The sequence below is a fragment of the Phascolarctos cinereus genome, unplaced genomic scaffold, assembly GCF_003287225.1.
Source record: "Phascolarctos cinereus isolate Bilbo 61053 unplaced genomic scaffold, phaCin_HiC Scaffold_2;HRSCAF=192, whole genome shotgun sequence".
Classification (NCBI taxonomy): Eukaryota; Metazoa; Chordata; class Mammalia; order Diprotodontia; family Phascolarctidae; genus Phascolarctos; species Phascolarctos cinereus.
This window is the reverse complement of record NW_027555625.1, coordinates 11198096-11214554: the sequence shown is the minus strand read 5'-3', so window position 1 is coordinate 11214554 and position 16459 is coordinate 11198096. Positions and strand designations below refer to the sequence as shown.

At 52.0% G+C, this 16459-nt stretch overlaps 1 protein-coding gene across 1 annotated transcript in view; it reads right to left on the bottom strand.

Annotated features, from left to right (window-relative positions):
* Positions 1-16459, bottom strand: part of SLC4A5 (solute carrier family 4 member 5) — a 118881-nt gene that overhangs the window by 4755 nt on the left and 97667 nt on the right. The window contains exons 17-25 of the mRNA XM_078149225.1: positions 14548-14748; positions 13270-13383; positions 12995-13156; positions 10234-10412; positions 7944-8016; positions 7313-7381; positions 6818-6991; positions 5497-5664; positions 981-1042 (exon numbers count right to left, since the gene is read on the bottom strand). Of these exons, the coding sequence (XP_078005351.1) occupies positions 981-1042; positions 5497-5664; positions 6818-6991; positions 7313-7381; positions 7944-8016; positions 10234-10412; positions 12995-13156; positions 13270-13383; positions 14548-14748 (1202 nt within the window). The remainder of the gene's footprint in view (positions 1-980; positions 1043-5496; positions 5665-6817; positions 6992-7312; positions 7382-7943; positions 8017-10233; positions 10413-12994; positions 13157-13269; positions 13384-14547; positions 14749-16459) is intronic.

Sequence of the window (16459 nt, the reverse complement as noted above, 5' to 3'; positions counted from 1 at the left end):
CCAGGGTGTATCAGAGGCAGGCCAAGCTCTCTGCGCTCCCTCGGTGCTGCCCTGCCCACAGGAGCCCACCGACATCACCCTTGTGTCTTTGGTCTCTGAGAACGAAGGACAGACCGCCGCCACCTTCTCATTGCTGAGCTAGCCTTTGGGGCTGGGCCTTCCCTCCTGCTGTCCCTAATGTTTTCCTCGATCCTCCTCTTGGTGTCTCAACTGCCCCTCTGACTCCTGGCTTGAATGCCTTTCTGGAATGCTGCTTGGTCCCTGGCCTGCCCTGGCAATGGTGAAGTTGCCTTGTCCCCTTGGTCACCTCCTTTCTCAGTGCCAGAGAGTTGGTGGGGCTTGGACTCTGGCCCTGGGCTTGTGGGGCCTTGCCTCTTGCAGATTTTGGGTAATTCCCCAGTGTGTCTTCCCTTCACTCATGCAGATGGCCAGCCCTCCAAAGCTTGGAGAGCTACTGTGGCCTTTCATAAGTATTCATTGCCCTCAGGGCCGACTGTCTGGGGACGCATCTCTTTGAGACGAGCCCATCGGGCCTTCAGACCCACTCATGGTGCTGCTCATCCCCAGAGCCAGACACACATCAGGCCCTCCTCCCCAGCAGGACCAGGAGGGCTCATGCTCCAGGGGCAAGGCCTTTCAGGGCCTGGGGTTTGGCCATTTCATGCTGATAAGGCAGCGGTGGTGTTTAAAGTCTTTAGGCTTCTTGGAAGAATTTTTCTTTTCTAATCCTGCCCTTGCCCTTTCCTCCCTCACCAGACGTTGGGCAGGTCTTCCTTTTCCCATCTGGCTTCCCTGCTACAGCTCTTGTTCTCCCACTAAAGAGCTGAGCTTCATTGTCTTGTGACACCACCGTCACATTATGGTGAGGCCGGAAGGCCTGCCCCGGAGGCCAAGGCCGGGTCCAGAGTTTGGCTTGGCTGCCCATCCTCTGGCCCGAGCACCCAGACCCAGCAATGACCACCAGAGGGATGGACAATTACCTTCGATCGGAATCGCTGAGGAAGGGATCAGAGGGAGTAACTCCAACTGGAAGCTCTTTTTCCTGATGGGGGAAGAAGCAAAATGGAGCAAATTCTGTTCCTTCTGCCCTCCCTCCCCCTGGCCCACCCAGCACAAGCCCTTCTTTCCAGCCTTCAATCCTGGCATTCTCATGAAAAAGAAAGATCACAGAGTGAAAGATGAGCCTGGTCTGGGGGAGAAGCCTCTGTCACCCTCAAGGCGTGTGGCAAAGATTGCTTAAATCTATGGGAGAAAGGGTGGAGAGGCTCAGGAAAGAGAGAGGGAGGGAAGGAACCCGGAAAGAAGAAGAGATATGGGGATGCAAGAGAGGGAGGAAGTGGGGCAGGGGACGTGGAGGGGGCAGTAAAGACCACAGCTGCAGACTTGTGAGGGATCTTGGAGGCCATCTGATCCAGCACACCCTCTTCTGCCCCCATTTTACAGTTGGGGAAACTGAGGAACACAAAGGTTAAGTGACTCGCCTAAGTTCACATAGGTATGAGGCAGCAAGAGGCAGGATTTGAACCCCAGGCCTCTGACTCTAGACTGAGTACTCTTTCTGTCATGTCACACTGCCTCCATCTCCCTCGAGAGATGGAGGGGAAAAACAGGAGGATCCAGAGTCACAGGTGATGGGGAAGGGCAAAGATGGCGGCCTGGGACCTCAGGTGCCTGTCAATGGCAGCGGCACCATCATCACAGGCCACATTAACCGTCTTCTCTAGGCCCAGAGAAAGGTCTTCCGGTGGGTAAAGACCGTCATCGTGTTAACACGGGCCTGTGTCTGTTGAGATGTGAGGAGAGCTGGGAGGCCAGTAGTCCAAATGGCATCCTAATCATTTTATAGGATCATAGATGGTCGCAGGCTGAAAAGGACCGTAGAGACCATTAGGCCCATTAGAGTGGGACCTCCTTCAGGGCAGGGACTGGCTTTTGCCTTTTGTTGTATCCTCAGCACTTAGCCCGGTGCCTGGCACACGGTGGGCTCTTACTAAGTGTTTACTGACTGACCAATGAGATTTTCTTCTACTCAAACTTTCAAAGCCATTTCTACAAAGCTCTCTAAGAAGCTGGGAAGGATCCACTTGGCCATTTGAAGATAGGTCAGTCTTCAAACAGTAGACTTCTAGTGTGGATGAACTGGCCCAGGGGTCTGGGTGTTACCATAGGGATAGAGCCTGGCCAGGGATCCCATTACTATATAGGACTCCCAGATGAGTAAACTCCCTCTACTGATGCAGGATGGCATGTTCTCTGCAAGTCAAGTCTCAGGTAGCTGCCTGGAGCCCTGAGAACGTGACTTTTAAAGGGTCACACGGCCACTGGGTGTCAGAGGTGAGACGCTGACCCAGCTCTTCACCGGCTCCTATGCAATATCATAGGTGAGTGAAAATGAAAGAGCCGCCAGGAAATGGAAAACAGGAAAGAACAAACTTGGGTTGGAAGTTAGGAGACCTTCATTTGAAAGTTGCCTCTGCCTCTTATCAGTTGTAAGACCTGGCATGACACTGGTCCTCCTTGGCCCTCAGTTTCTTCTACAAAAAGAAGGGGTTTGATTAGAGCGAGCCTTCTTTACCTTTTGTGTGTCCCCAACCCCTCTGGCAGACTGGGGAAACCTTCAGACTTCTCTCTTCTCAGGGAGACATAAAATGAACTATGTAGCATTGCTAAGGAAACCAATCATATTGAAGACATTTATCGGAGTATTTCTAAAACGTCCACAGACCCCAGAGTAAGCGTCTTTGGATTAGATCTTCCAGGCCAAAACCCTGTTTCTGAGAATCCTACGATCTTGTGAGAGCCATAGGTAGGTACCTTTGCCTAAACGAGGCTCGATCAACACAAAGTTCAAGATTTGACCTGGTCACTGAGTCTGACCTAAGTTTCTGATAATGCTCTTGGCTCAGCCCCCACCTATGCTCTACTGCCTCATCCCTTCTCTGAATGTGATATACTCTGAAAAGCATGAATGCAGGCCCCCAAAGCTGGGAGATGGAGGAGATGGCAGAAGATTAGACCAAGCAGGAAGGTGCTTTACTTACTGGCAATGCAATGGATACCATTTTGGGGATCGGACTGGACAGGTTCCATGGGGATCTTTATAACTGAGGGAGAAGGAAACTGGGGCTGGGAAGAAACATCAGGAAAAAAGCCAGTAAGTACCCTGGATGCGAACCGTGTACATGCTTGGCAAATCAGGTGGGAAATGCACAAATGGGATCACAAAATGGCACCCTCTTCCCAACACAAGGGAACACTGAAGGTAGAGCTGCTAAGCTTCTGAGGAGCGCTGAGGGAACACTTCTCTACACTCCAGGAAGAGGCCAAGATCTCCCATATCCCAGGAGGTAAGGACCCCTTGCCATCATCGTCATCACTACCAGTAACCACTTCCCATAGTGCTGAAAGAGTGACAAGGCGCCTTCACCCCAGTGACCCAAGGAGGGAGGTAACACTGGTGTTCCCCCTGAGACAGGAAACCCTGGCCCAGAGAGTAAAGTGACCTGCCCAAAGTCATATGTTTAGGGTGTGGCAGGCAGGCTGGGATTCCCTCCAAAGTCTTTTGACTCCAGACTCTCTCTCTTTCTTTCTCTCTTTCTCTCTCTCTCTTTCTTTCTCTCTTCTCTCTCTCTTTCTTTCTTTCTTTCTTTCTTTCTTTCTTTCTTTCTTTCTTTCTTTCTTTCTTTCTTTCTTTCTTTCTTTCTTTCTTTCTTTCTTTCTTTCTTTCTTTCTCTCTCTCTCTCTCTCTCTCTCTTTCTTTCTTTCTTTCTTTCTTTCTTTCTTGGCTAGGCAATGGGGTTAAGTGACTTGCCTAGAGTCACACAGCTAGCTCTTTCCATTTCATGACATAGCCTTATCCACCTGCACTGTGACCCTTGTCACAGAGACACACACAAGTGGGCCTCACTTTAGGAATCCACTAGGGGCTCCCAAAATGGGAGGTTAATGGAATTTTTCTCAGTCTAGTCCTGTTTTCCCATTGACAAGTCCATTCCAAAGATGTGTTCACACCCCTTCTAAGACATTTTCCATAGACAGTGGCCTTTAAGATCTACCCCCTTGCCAGCCTCTGCCTCTTTCTTCCAAGCTTGACTCTATGAAGGCACTTGAAATTCAAAGGAGCCCTTCAGTGATTTTTATTGAATTGTCCTCTAATGATCTCATCTGTCTCCACGACTGACTTTAAGTTCCTATGGGGCCGGGTTCACGTCTTAAGCTACTTGGGTAGCTTTGGACAGGTAGGCAGCACAGTGGATAAAGAGTGCCAGGCCTGGAGTCAGGAAGACCTGAGTTCAAGTCCAGCCTCAGACACCTCCTAGCTGTATGACCCCGAGCAAGATGCTTCACCCTGTTTGCCTCAGTTTCCTCAACAGTAAAATGAGCTGGAGGAGGAGATGACAAACCACTCCAGTATCTTTACCAAGAAAACTCTCGATGGGGTCAGGACAAGTTAGACACGATTGAAAAGCTTAAACTTTGGACAACCCAGTAGTGTCCTGCACAACCCCAGCCCCATGGCTGGTGTTCAATAAACACTTCTTGGTAAGCTGAGCAGTAAAGGGAAGAACGCTTTTGGGAAGGACTGAGGTTCCTAGGGACTGGACAGCATTCTCAACAGCAGGGCCCAGCTGGACTGAACAGCAGCTCTCCTTTCATTGTAGGAGGGGTCCTTCCAGTGGGAGCCTCCGTTAGTGCCTCAGTGTGACCTGGTGGAGGATGGGGGTGGAGGGGAGAGTAGAGCTGAGGTGTCAGCAGTGTCTACCATGCTGGACAGTCCGGCCTTGGTGAAGGGCTGGGACGCCATCAAAGGCCTGTCTCAGAGCAGAAGGGCCATGATTTCTGCTGCAGCCAGTGGGGAGGATGGCTAGCTAAGGCAGTAAGGAGGGGCAATGTGCATTCAGGAGAGGTAACAGCCACAAGGAGTCATGCCTCCCCGAAGGGCTGGAGTCACCTCTTAAACTACTTAATTCCCCACCCCCACCCCCATTAGCCCATAGGCTCCCGACAGCTATTCTTTTGGCTATTCTTTAAATCCCCAGCACAGTGCCTGGGACATAGTAAGTGCTTAATAAACGTCGACTGACTGAGTGTGTAAGACACACTGAACTCTGCCATAGCAGCCTCCACATTCCTGCCTGCATAGCCCAGCTCAAGCCAGCTCCATTTAGCTCCAGTTCTCTGCCTTCTGCTCTGCTTCTGGCTGCCCAGGAAGGGCAGGGGTGGCTGGCCCTGGGTGCTGATCCTTTTACATGGTAGATGGGAAGATGTGGCCCCTAAGCTTAGCCTGGGTGGGTGTCACCTGGCCAGGGAACTTGGGAGGGTGGGGGCTTCCTCTGAGCTCTGCGGGGTCTCCATCATCTTTGGGGATCCAGGGGCTCACGCACGGGTGACATCATGGCCGACTGCTTAGCTCAGAGGGTGGATCCTGGGCTTGGAGTGGACCAGGTGTGTTTCGCTCCCCGGCCCCTCAGCCTCCCCAGGCCTAGCCCTGCCCACCTCCTCACTGCTGCTGCCGCTGCCACCGTCCAGGGTCCCTTTCCTCTTCTTCTTCTTGTCATCTTCCTTCTTCTTCTCCTTCTCAGGGATGACATTGTCAATCCAGGCCAAATCGTGCTGGGAAAAGACCAGGTCCAACAGCTTGCGCACAATGATGAGACCCAAGATCTGGAGGGGGAGGCACAGAGAGGAGCTGGAGCTCTGACGGGATCGAGGAAGGGGGGGAGGAAGAGGAGGAGGAAGAGAAGGAGGAGGAGGAAGGAAAGGAGGTGGGAGAGGAAAGGGAAGAGGAGGAAGATCAGGGAGAAGGAGGAGGAGGAGAAGGCAGGCTTGAGGGGCAGCAGGAATGGAGCCTTCTGGCCACCGGGGCCCCCGCTTTCCCCTTCAATGCTGCCTCTCCACGCTGGCGCTGTGTTTCAGTGGAAAGAATACCACGTTTGAAGTCAAAAGCCTGTGTCACCTGACCTGTCTGAGCCTCAGTTCCTCCTCCTCTAAAATGAGGGAGCTGGAGGGTTTCCAAGGTTCTAGATCTATGATCCTGATCTTGGTTCTAAGCTCTACTTTGTCACTTCCTGTCTATGCAATGTCGGACCCAGCATCTAATGTCTCTCAGGCTGTTTTCCTTGGCTATAAAGTGGGGCTATGTCAAAGGTCTGCTGTGAGGAAAGTAGACAATAAGGCCTTAGGCTAGGAGCTCTGGGTGGACAGCTTCTCTTCTCTGTGCCAACCTGTAAAATAAGGGGATTGGACTCAGCAGTCTCTAAGACCCCTCCAGACTCTGGCTCTTCCATCCATCTCAGCCCCGTATGGTCCTGCCCTGCCTTTCAAGGCTTCCTTCCCATTCTCTCTTCATCCTCTACCTTCCAGTCAGGCCCAACAAAGAGGGGTCCTTCCCCAAGCCTGACATCCTCTCTCTTGACTGCCTGCTTCCCCCCACACCTGGGATCCCCTCCCTCCTCATCCCTCCCTCCCAGACTCACCTCCTTTGGGAAGCCTTCCCAGCTCCCTCCCTCTGAGCATCCTCCACTCTCTCCATTTTCTTGGAGCAGTCCCTAGCCTCTCTGCTTTGCCTCCATCACACCTGACCTCAGACTCCTCTCTGCCCAATGCCACCCCAGCCCCAGGAGCTCCTTGAGAGCAGAGACTGTTTTTTTGCTTTTCTTTGTATCCCCTGTGCTTAGCATAGCTCCTGGCATACAGTAGGCACCTAATAAATGTTTCCTGACCAATTGATCCTCCCAGGCTGAGCTTCTCCAGTGGCAAGTGAGGAAAGTGAGGAAAGGGATGGAGGTAGGGACAGTCCCCTTGGGTCAGTTCTCACCATCACAGGGAAGATGATGGCAGCCACGGTGGACTTGAGGATCCAGAGAATGGCCAGGCAGAGGACCTGTACCAGGGTGAAGAGGTGAATCCGGCGCAGAGGCACGTGGCGCAGGAACGCGTAGTCGGGCTGGTGCTTGGCGGGCATCAGGAAGAGCTTGCAGCGCTCCCAGAACTGTCCGAGAGAGCACAGGGCTTAGCAGGGTCAGGTGGAGGACCTGGCGTGCTCAGGATTGGGGCCAAGGACCAGCAGGTCACCTGTGCAGCAGTGGGTGCAGGATCAGGAAGGCACAGCCTCAAACCCACACACAGAGCACCACGGAGGTGTGCTTGGGAAGGGAGGACGGCCCCAAGGGACTGAGCCCAGGGCTTTGGACTAGGGAGCACGCCCAGGATTGGGGCCAGGGACCAGCAGGTCACCAGTGAGAGCGGCGGGTATAGGACCAGGAAGGGTCAACCGGGGAGCATTCTGGCCGTGTGGGGCAGGGAGCCTTACCTGGATACCATTAAGAGAGGCTACGCCCATGTAGAGAAAGACTCCGTAGAGCACAGGCATGGGGATGTACTAAGGGGAGAAACAGGGAAGGACAGCTCTCAGGGGGGGCTTGCTGGCTCTGACCCCCATGCGATCACAGAATCTCAGAGCTGGAAGGAGGCTCAGAGGCCAGAGGCCAGCTCTATGAAGAGGAATCCTTTCTGCCGTCCACATCGCTGAAGCACGATTATAGAGAGCTCACTGCCTCCCAAGGTAACGCGGACGTTCTCATTGTTAGGAAGCTATCTCTGAGTCGGAGTCCAAACCCTCCTGCCTCCCAGTGCTAAGTCTAACGAAGCAGCATCCACATGTGGCGTGATGACATCATAAGCGTACAGTGCTCTGAAAACTGCCACGTGCTGGACGTCTCCCCCCGCGTCTCCTTCCACTCCGAGGCAGCTCAGGGCTGCCGCTGCTGAACGTGGAGGGTGGTCGCAGCTTGTCGGGTTAGACGGGGCTTGGTGCGCGTCCCTGGAGGCAGGGGCCGTGCTGCCCCTGGGGGACTCTTTTGGTGCGCCTTTCCCTCCCCTGCTGAGCCTTCCCGGGCTCACCCTGCGCACATGGCAGCCCTCGGTGGGGTGGGGGCGCTCACCTTCAGGATGGGAGCCAAGAAGACCGAGATTCCCGTCAGGATGAAGACGATGATGCCTGTCACTCTCTGCTCCCTGGCAGTGGAGACATGATGAGCAGGGTCAAGGGGACGCTCTAGGGCCACTTCTTTTTATTTATTTATTTATCTCCCTATTTATTTATTTATTTAATTACTTCTTTATTTTTCATTCATTCATTCATTCATTCATTCATTCATTTATCTATTTATTTTTTTAGGGCCACTTCTAAGGCCAACCACGTTTGGAGGCTCAATGTTCTGCAGTGCCCCCTGCTCCATTAAAACATGAGACCCTCGAGGCCAGAGGCTGTCTTTGCCTTTCTTCTAGCCTCAGCCTTTGGCCCACAGTAGGAACCCCTCTGTCTTCATTCACACTGACCTTGGGAGCCACACCAAGGGCCCTGGGCCTACCCTCTCTGGCCCTCCTGGGCCTCTCCTGCCTAGGCACCCACTCACTGCTCCCTCCCCCCATAGGGCCACCGTGATCTTCTCAAGGAACCCCCGCCTTCCCTCCAGGCCCTGCTCCCTGCTCTCCCAGCTGCAGCTAGCTACTCCCACAAACCTCTCATCCTGGACGGGTAAGTGTGGGGCAGGAATATAATCAGCGTTTACTGAACTGACCAGTGCGCTTTGTGAGATATCTCAAAGACCTGAGTTAGGGGTTGGAAGCTGCGGTGCTGGATGGAATGAAAGGGAATTCAGGTGGTTGTCGCCAGAAAGACATGTGACCCTGTGGCCACACTGATGAGTCTCCAAACATAGCCAGGCTGGGCCTCAGGTGAGGTGCAGGTAGGAGAATCTGCCAGTCCACATTGTGTGGATGTATTGGAGAACCAGGCTCATCTGGGTTCATCTCACAAGGAGATGTAGGAGTGGGGCGTCGCTCTCTTGTAGATGTACATTTTTAATATTTAAACGGCCTTCTGGAGACAATGACCTTTCCCCATCTTTGGGGTCTAATAGGAAGGGGACTCTGTGGGAGGCAGGAAGGTTACCAAGGGGCTTTTCAGGACAGGAAGTGGCCTATGACCTTGTTCAGGTGTTATTTCTTCCACTCCCACAGCTAATGGCCCTTCTCCAGCTTTGGAATCTGCTGTGTTTGGAGATGCATCAGCTTGTGGCTAGCATGGCTATGCTGGTCCTTGAGGTAGCCCCATCCAACCCTGGGCTGGCCTTGGAAACTCTCCTGGCTTTCTGGGTACCGCCTGATGGCAGCACCCCTCTGGTGCAGCCTTTGAGACTGGGGGATCACCTCGGTCCCCTGATGAGAAGGCATTGAAGGAACACCTTCGTGGAGCACCAGCCACGTGGGCCGTGCTTAATAAGTAGTGACCGTGGGATGGCCATGAGGGGAAACAGAGCCCAGGGAGATCAGAGCTCCCAGGACTGTGTTGGGTACATTTCATGGAATGTCGTGTCTTATGGTGATCTGCTTTGGCGTCTCATTCCCATACTGGCAGCTCGCAGAGGGCCCGCTCAGCTCTGCTCAGACGGATGCTTCACAAACATTCATTGTCCAGAATCCATCCAAGCAATGTCTAAGGGTGTGTGGACTCACCTGGACCCACTTGGGGGGCACCCTCATGGCCCCCCACTAATTACTTTATAGTTGTATTCTTATCTGTGGATGTGTTTTCGGCCAATAGGAGGCAAAATGCTCCAGGGATGGGACTGTCATGTGGGTCATAGTATCCCTTCAGCCTAGTGCAGCACCTGATACATAGTAGGTGCTTCATAGATGCTGATTGATGGATGGGGAGACAGATAACTTACCCAGGAGAAGGTCCTTGACCACACAATATCCCTGGGTGGTCTGTGCTGGGGCAGGTAGAACTCTTGTGTGATTTCAGAGGAAAGAAAACCTTCCCAGGTAACCAGAGAAGGCTTCAAGGAGGTCGGAGCTGGCTGTGGGTATGATCCAAGTAGGTGTGAGGGAAGTTTCAGGTGTATGGGGGGAGAGAGGAGGGGGAGTGAAATAGTGTGATCAAATGTGTGGAGGCTGGAAAGTAAGAGATCAGTTTGTCTGGCACAGAACAGGGGACTTGTGTAGGGTAGTTTAAGAGAACCTTCAATGCCAAGCTACGAAATGTGGTCTTTGTCTTTGTAGGCAAAGGACAGAGGAGGCATGGACCTGCATGGTGTGACCAGGGAGCCTGTTCAGCCCCCGACCTCAGAGTCTGTGCAGCTCTCTCTCCCATGCCCGCTCTCCCTCTTTGTGGGGCCTGGCCAAGAGGCTTTGGGCTCCCCCTCTGAGGCCAATGCCTTCTCCTACCTCACCCCCAGGAACTGCGGCTGCTCCCCGGGGGCACTGGTCTCCGTCTCCATCTTGAGGCTGTCGATGTGGGCTATGGAAATGACGGTAGCAGCCACGTACCAGGGCAGGCCCATGAAGGAGCACACAGCCATGAGGATGCCCACCCAAAACAGGTCCAGGTGGTAGCCTGCAGCCTTCTGTGGAAGGAAGAGGGACCACCTCAGCATGGGCCACCATGTTCTCAGGCCACAAGCTGTTCCAGGCCCCTCTCATCCCCCTGTCACTGTCCCAGGTCTCCAGATGGACTCACAGAAGGAATCTTTGTTTCTGACTTAGAGGAAAGGCCGATGCTCATGAGGCATCTGTGGCCTGGGCATGGTTCTCGGGGACTTTGGCTGAGCCAGCTGGAGTCCTGGGCTTCTTGAGCCCACAGGGCCACCTAGTGTGATGTGAGCTCACCAGGCTTGAAGGCAGGACGCTGGGGCTCCAATCCAGGCTACCCACTAGCTTGGTATTCTTAGGCAACCTTTACTCCCCTGAGTCTCAGTTTTCTCATCCTTAAGATGGGCACAATAGTACTTATCTCAGCTAACTCACACAGCTTTGAAGGCAAGTAGGTGGTATAATGGATAGACTGCTCTTTGGAGCCAGGAAACCCTGAGTTCAAATCCTGCCTCTGATACTTATTATGGGACCCTAGGCAAATCACTTAACTTTTCTTTGCCTCAGTTTTCTCATTTGTAAAATGGGGATCATTCTACTTCCAATAGTTTTTGCAAGGATCAAATGAGATCACATATATAAAACATTTTGCAAACTATAAAATATCCTATCAACACTAGCTATTATTATTATTATTATTAGTAGTAGTATTAGTGCATCTTACAACATGATGAATGTGAGCTACAATTGTAGCTCACCCAGGGAACCATCCTCCCCAATCCCAGAAAGCCCCATTTGGTTTTGACCTGGCCTGGCAGAATGAGCCTGGACCAGGGGACCAAGCCAGCTCAGGGCTGAGCAGGAGGTGAGGACAGGGTTGGGGGTGGGAGCTGTTTCCTGATTGCATAGTCCTTTAGGGGGAAGGGTCCATCTGTTTTAGCACAGATCTCTGCTCTTCTTGGGGCCAGGGACTGCTTCAGGCTTAATCCTGGGATGGCCTTGTGGGTTTTGGACCCAACCAAGCTCTGGTCAGGCTTTGACCTGAATTCCTAGTTCCTTGGGGAAAGGGAAATCTAAGGTTCTCCTAGAAGAAAGGGTCCTCAGCCCAGCTCATACCAGAACACATGTCCCTTCCATAGCCTCCCCAAGTGGTCATTTACTCCCTGCTTGACAAGCCTAAAGGAGTGAGGGGACAGCTCACCCCAGTTTAGAGGACCTGACTCACCTTTGCCCCAAGGTCTCCTCTGAGCCTGAGGCTCAAAGCCAGAAGGGCAGGAAGATATGAGCTTCCCTTTTGGAGAAGGGGCTGTCTGTGTGTGGGGTCCTCACTGATAACTTGGGGCAGAGAATTCCTGGGTTCCTTTGGAAAATTCTTGCCCTGGGACTGAGCTTGGCTGGACTAGCTCCCATGGATGCACACCGTCATTCTGATTTCAAACCTCCTGTGTCCAGTGGGGATGGAGACCTACAACTTTCCCTCCAAGAGGGAGTGAATTTGTAAATAGTAAGAGTGAACACCGGGAGGGGTTTTGTTTTTCTTTTTTTCTCAGTAGAGGGGGAGGTGGGAGGCAGAGAAAGTGGATTTTTGTTGATTGAAAAAATAAATTAAAATCTAAAATTATAATAAACACCTTAGCCTTCAGTGTTTACAACACACTCCACCTACATGCTCTCACTCTTTTCTCAAACCACCCTGGCAGATCTGTTGTTGTTCAGTCATTTTTCAGTCATATCTGACTCCCCATGACCCTGTTTGAGGTTTTCTTGGCAAAGATACTGGAGTGGCTTTCCATTTCCTTCTCCGGCTCATTTTATGGATGAAGAAACTGAGGCAAGCAGAGTCAAGTGACTCATCCAGAGTAACACAGTAGACACTGAGGCAGTTAAGGGATCACACAGGTGGTATCAGAGGCAGGATTTGAACCCAATCTAGGCTCTATACACTAGAACATGCTGCCTTTAGAAAATAATCACAGCAGTGCATATTTCAAGAGTCCATGGAAGCTGACAAAATGCTTTCCTCAAATACCTCTGTGTTTTTTTTAGCTAGGCAGTGGGGTCAATTGACTTGCCCAGGTTCACACAGCTAGTAAGTGTTACGTGTCTGAGGCCAGATTTGAACTCAGGTCCTCTTGAATCTGGGGCTGGTTCTCTATCTACTATGCCACCTAGCTGCCCATCCTCAAATACCTCTGGGAGAGAGGTGGTGTGAGCATCATTAGCCTAACGCAGGTTAAAGACTTTAGTCCAGGGGCGGGGAACCTGTGTGAGGCCTTCTAAATCCCCAGGCGTGGCCTTTGTTTGGTAAAATTTGGATTCGGTCAAAAGGCCTCGAGGCCCCAGGTTTCCCCCCACCCCACCACTTTAGTCTGTAGGCTGTGGGCAGCTTGAGAGCAGGGACAGGCTGTCTGCTTGTCTTTGTAGTTCAAGTTCCTAGCACAGTGCCTGGTACACAGTAGAGGGCTAATAAATGCTTCTCCTCCCCCCTTCCCTTCAAGGCCAGACATCGCGTTTCTGCCTCAGAATTAGGAAATGAGCCCTCGATTTCCCCTGCTCCGTAGCTACAAGCCCACCCGACTCCTGGCTGCCTGTGCCTCAGCGCCCCCTACAAGCATACCCTCAATTTATTCTCCTTGCGGTTAACGATGACCGCTGTGATCTGCTGGTCCATGAAGATCAGGATGGTCACCAGCAGGGCGGGGAGGGTGCTGGCTAGGTAAATCCACCAGGGGTTCTTCCCGAAGGGGAAGATGAACCAGCCTCGGTCCACCCGGGTGGGCTGGAGCAGGGAAGAAACCATGAGTCACTCCTCCCTCTCCCCCTTCCCAGGAAGCCGTGGCTCCCAGGCCCCACCTTTCCTCCCCCTCCTCTCCTTTTCCCTCATGGCATTACCTTAAAAACTGTGGGCACCTGAAGCTTTGGAGTATTGAGGCCAAAGAGACTGTCGAGGGCCACGAAAGCCAGAATGGACATGAAGATGGAGAAGTCGCTGATGAGCTTCCGCAGCTAAGGAGAGAGCACATCAGCCCTAAATGAGAGGTAGGAGCTGGGTGAGCCCGGCTGGACAGTTGGGGATCGGCCAGAATCAAGAACGCAGGGACTTCTGACCACGGTGTCCTTGCCCACCCCTGAGCACTCGCCTAGGGTGTTACATCAAGAGGAAAACGTCCCTGGAGAAGGCATGGGTTCAAATCCTTTCTCCATCATTTGTTGCCTGAGTGACCTTGGGCAGGCCATGCTCTGGGCCTCAGTTTCCTCATCTGTAAAATAAGCTGGAGAAGGAAACGGCAAACCAAGAAAACCCCAAAAGGGGTCACGAAGAGTTGGACACCCTGAATAACTGCCTCTTGGTAACATACTCATTGCTCCTACTTCTCCCTGCTGGAGCCAAGCAGCACAAGCGAAATCTCTTTACAAGGTCATCTTTCCAACACCTGAAGAGATAAATTGTGCCTTCTCCAGGCTAGCCCACCCCACTCCCTTAGGAGAGTTAGAGTATCTTCATGATCCCCACAGGTCCAATATTGTGTTCAGTTCTGGACACGGCCAAGGTGCAGGGCCTGTGTCTGGGGCTCCCATCCTTTCCCACCCTGGCACCTCCCTAGCTTGGACCTGGACCCTCTCTCAATGCAGCCTAAGAAGGCCTGAGCACATTTTGACACTGTTAAGTTATGCTGCGCTTGCAATCCACAAGCACCCTCGGATCTCTGTCTTAGGATCTGCTCTCCCGTCTTGTCTCCCCCATCTTATACTTGTAAAGTTGATTTTTTTTAAGCCCAAGGTGCTTTACATTTATCAGATTAAATTTAATCTGCCTGACTTCTTCCTTAAGTTGTAGCCTGTGGAGATCTTGGAGGTGAACGCACTGCTCCGGAAGGGGGCTGACCACCAGGGCAGAGGTCAGTGGGATGATCAGTCACCTGCCTCATGGTCTGTGAAAACATGTCCTGGATTTTGCCTTCTTGGATAACCTTGTCCAGCATGGTCAAAAAAATAATAATGATGAATTAGTGGCAGAAGTGGGCTTTTGTCTCTGGTTTCCCATCTCTAAGTGAAGTGTTCTTTTCACCAGGGGCCACTGGGATTCCTGCTTACAGAATGTCAGCCTAAAGTCTCCACTTCAGAATCTAAAGACCCCAGGAGGTAGTGCATCACAGGTGGGCTTCTTACCTTGGTAGGGAAATAGCGGCTGAACTTGAATTTCTTTAGGGTCAGGGTCATGGAGTATGTCCCGAAAAAGAGGATGAAGGACATGAGTGCCAGGTCTGGGACAAAGTGGCAGGAGTTCCCCAGCAGGCTCCCTCCGTACCTCAGGCACTCCTTCTTGCTCAGCTGAGACCAGTCCAGAGCTGTCAGGTTAAGGGGATTGTCCTTGGAGTTCAAGCACAGAAAAGAAGGAATCAGAGTTGTACTGTCCCTGCACACCTCTAGATACAGCCCATGCATCCTGCCCTGGGATGGTGGTGCCCCAGCTCCTAGAAGGAGACCTTTCCCATTGTTAGGAGCATTCCTGGTGGGTCCTTAAGGAATGGTATCCCATCGGTTCCCATTTCTGTACAATCCTGCTCTAACATCATTTACTCAGCTATTCAAAGTAGCTTCCTAAGGCTCAGGTTTGACCATGGCACCACCTTTACCAAAATCTTCCAATGACTCCAACTCAACAAATCTCTGAGTGGGAAGGGAGGGACCTCAGAAGCTGTCTCATCCAGCACACATACATGAAGACTCTCCTCTGAAGCTTCCCTGTCCCAACATCCTTAAGTTTTGTTGAAGATGGCCAGGAAAGTGGAGATCCACCTTCCCGTACCTCCTGAGGTAGCCAGCCCATTCACTCCTGGACAGCTCTCAATGTTAGACCGAGCCTAAATCTACCCTAAATAGAAATTTCTACCCATTGCCCAAATCGTACCATCTGTGGCTAATGAATTAATTAGTTGGCAAGCATTTATTAAGCATCTGCTCTGTGCCAGGTGCTGTCTAATCCCTCTTCTTTGTGGGGACACCATTCTGTTCGGCTCCCGTCCTTCTTTCTCCTTCTAACTGACCATTCCCAGGCTGATCGGGGAGCCCGGCACATTGTAAGCCCTTAATAAAGCCTTGTTGATTGACCACTTCCTTCTACAGATGCTTGTTGGAATATGTTCCTCAGGCTCCTCTCTAGTCTATAGCTTGTAAGGGTTCTTGACAAAATGGGAGCCCAGAATCAAACACAAAACTGCGGCGGATGTGGCTGGACCCGACGGGGGCTCGCACCTCCTGGATGCCATGTCTCTCAAGGGGGCCCCAAAGCATGTTGGCCTTTTGGTTATCCTATCACATTATGTGCACTACGTGCTCACTGAGCAAGCATTTAGCAAGCCCCTCCTATGCGTTAGGCACATCCTGAGCTCCTTCGGCGGTATCCCTGTTACTTGGCTTGCCACGTGAATATGCCCTTGTGTAGCAGAACCTTCAGCCTTGATGTCTACTCCTCACACAGAGCTGCTCACTGAGGGCTGGCATCATTCCTCCCTGGCTTGGTAGCAAGCTCCTGCCACAAACAAATTCAATTCATCAGACATTTATTGATGCTGTGGTCCCTGCTTGCCTTCAAGAAGCTTTCAATCTACTGTGTGGCTATGACACAGTAGAGACAGAAGTATAATAAGTGAGGTCTGGGGAGACACCAGACGCATGCTCAGGGGGCAGAAAAGAAAGCTTCATTTGTTCAACATTTATTGAGATCCCACTATCAGCAAGGTCCCCTGTGATGCAGAGGAGAGAAACATAGAACCTGAGAGTTAGCTACTCATCTAACCCTAGGATTCTCTAGGGCTATGCCAGGACAGGGTGCTAGGGGGCGTCATAGTGCACAGAGCCCTGAACTTGGAGTCAGGGAGACTTATCATCCTGAGCCTCAGATACCTCAGATAGCTGTGTAACCCCGGGTAAGTCACTTCACTCTCTTTGCCTCAGTTTCCTTATCAGGAAAATGAGCTGAAGAAGGAAATGGCCAACCACTCCAGTGTCTTTGCCAAGAAAACCCCAAATGGGGTGACCGAACAATAACAGACATGCCAGGAGAGTGTGCACTCTGAGA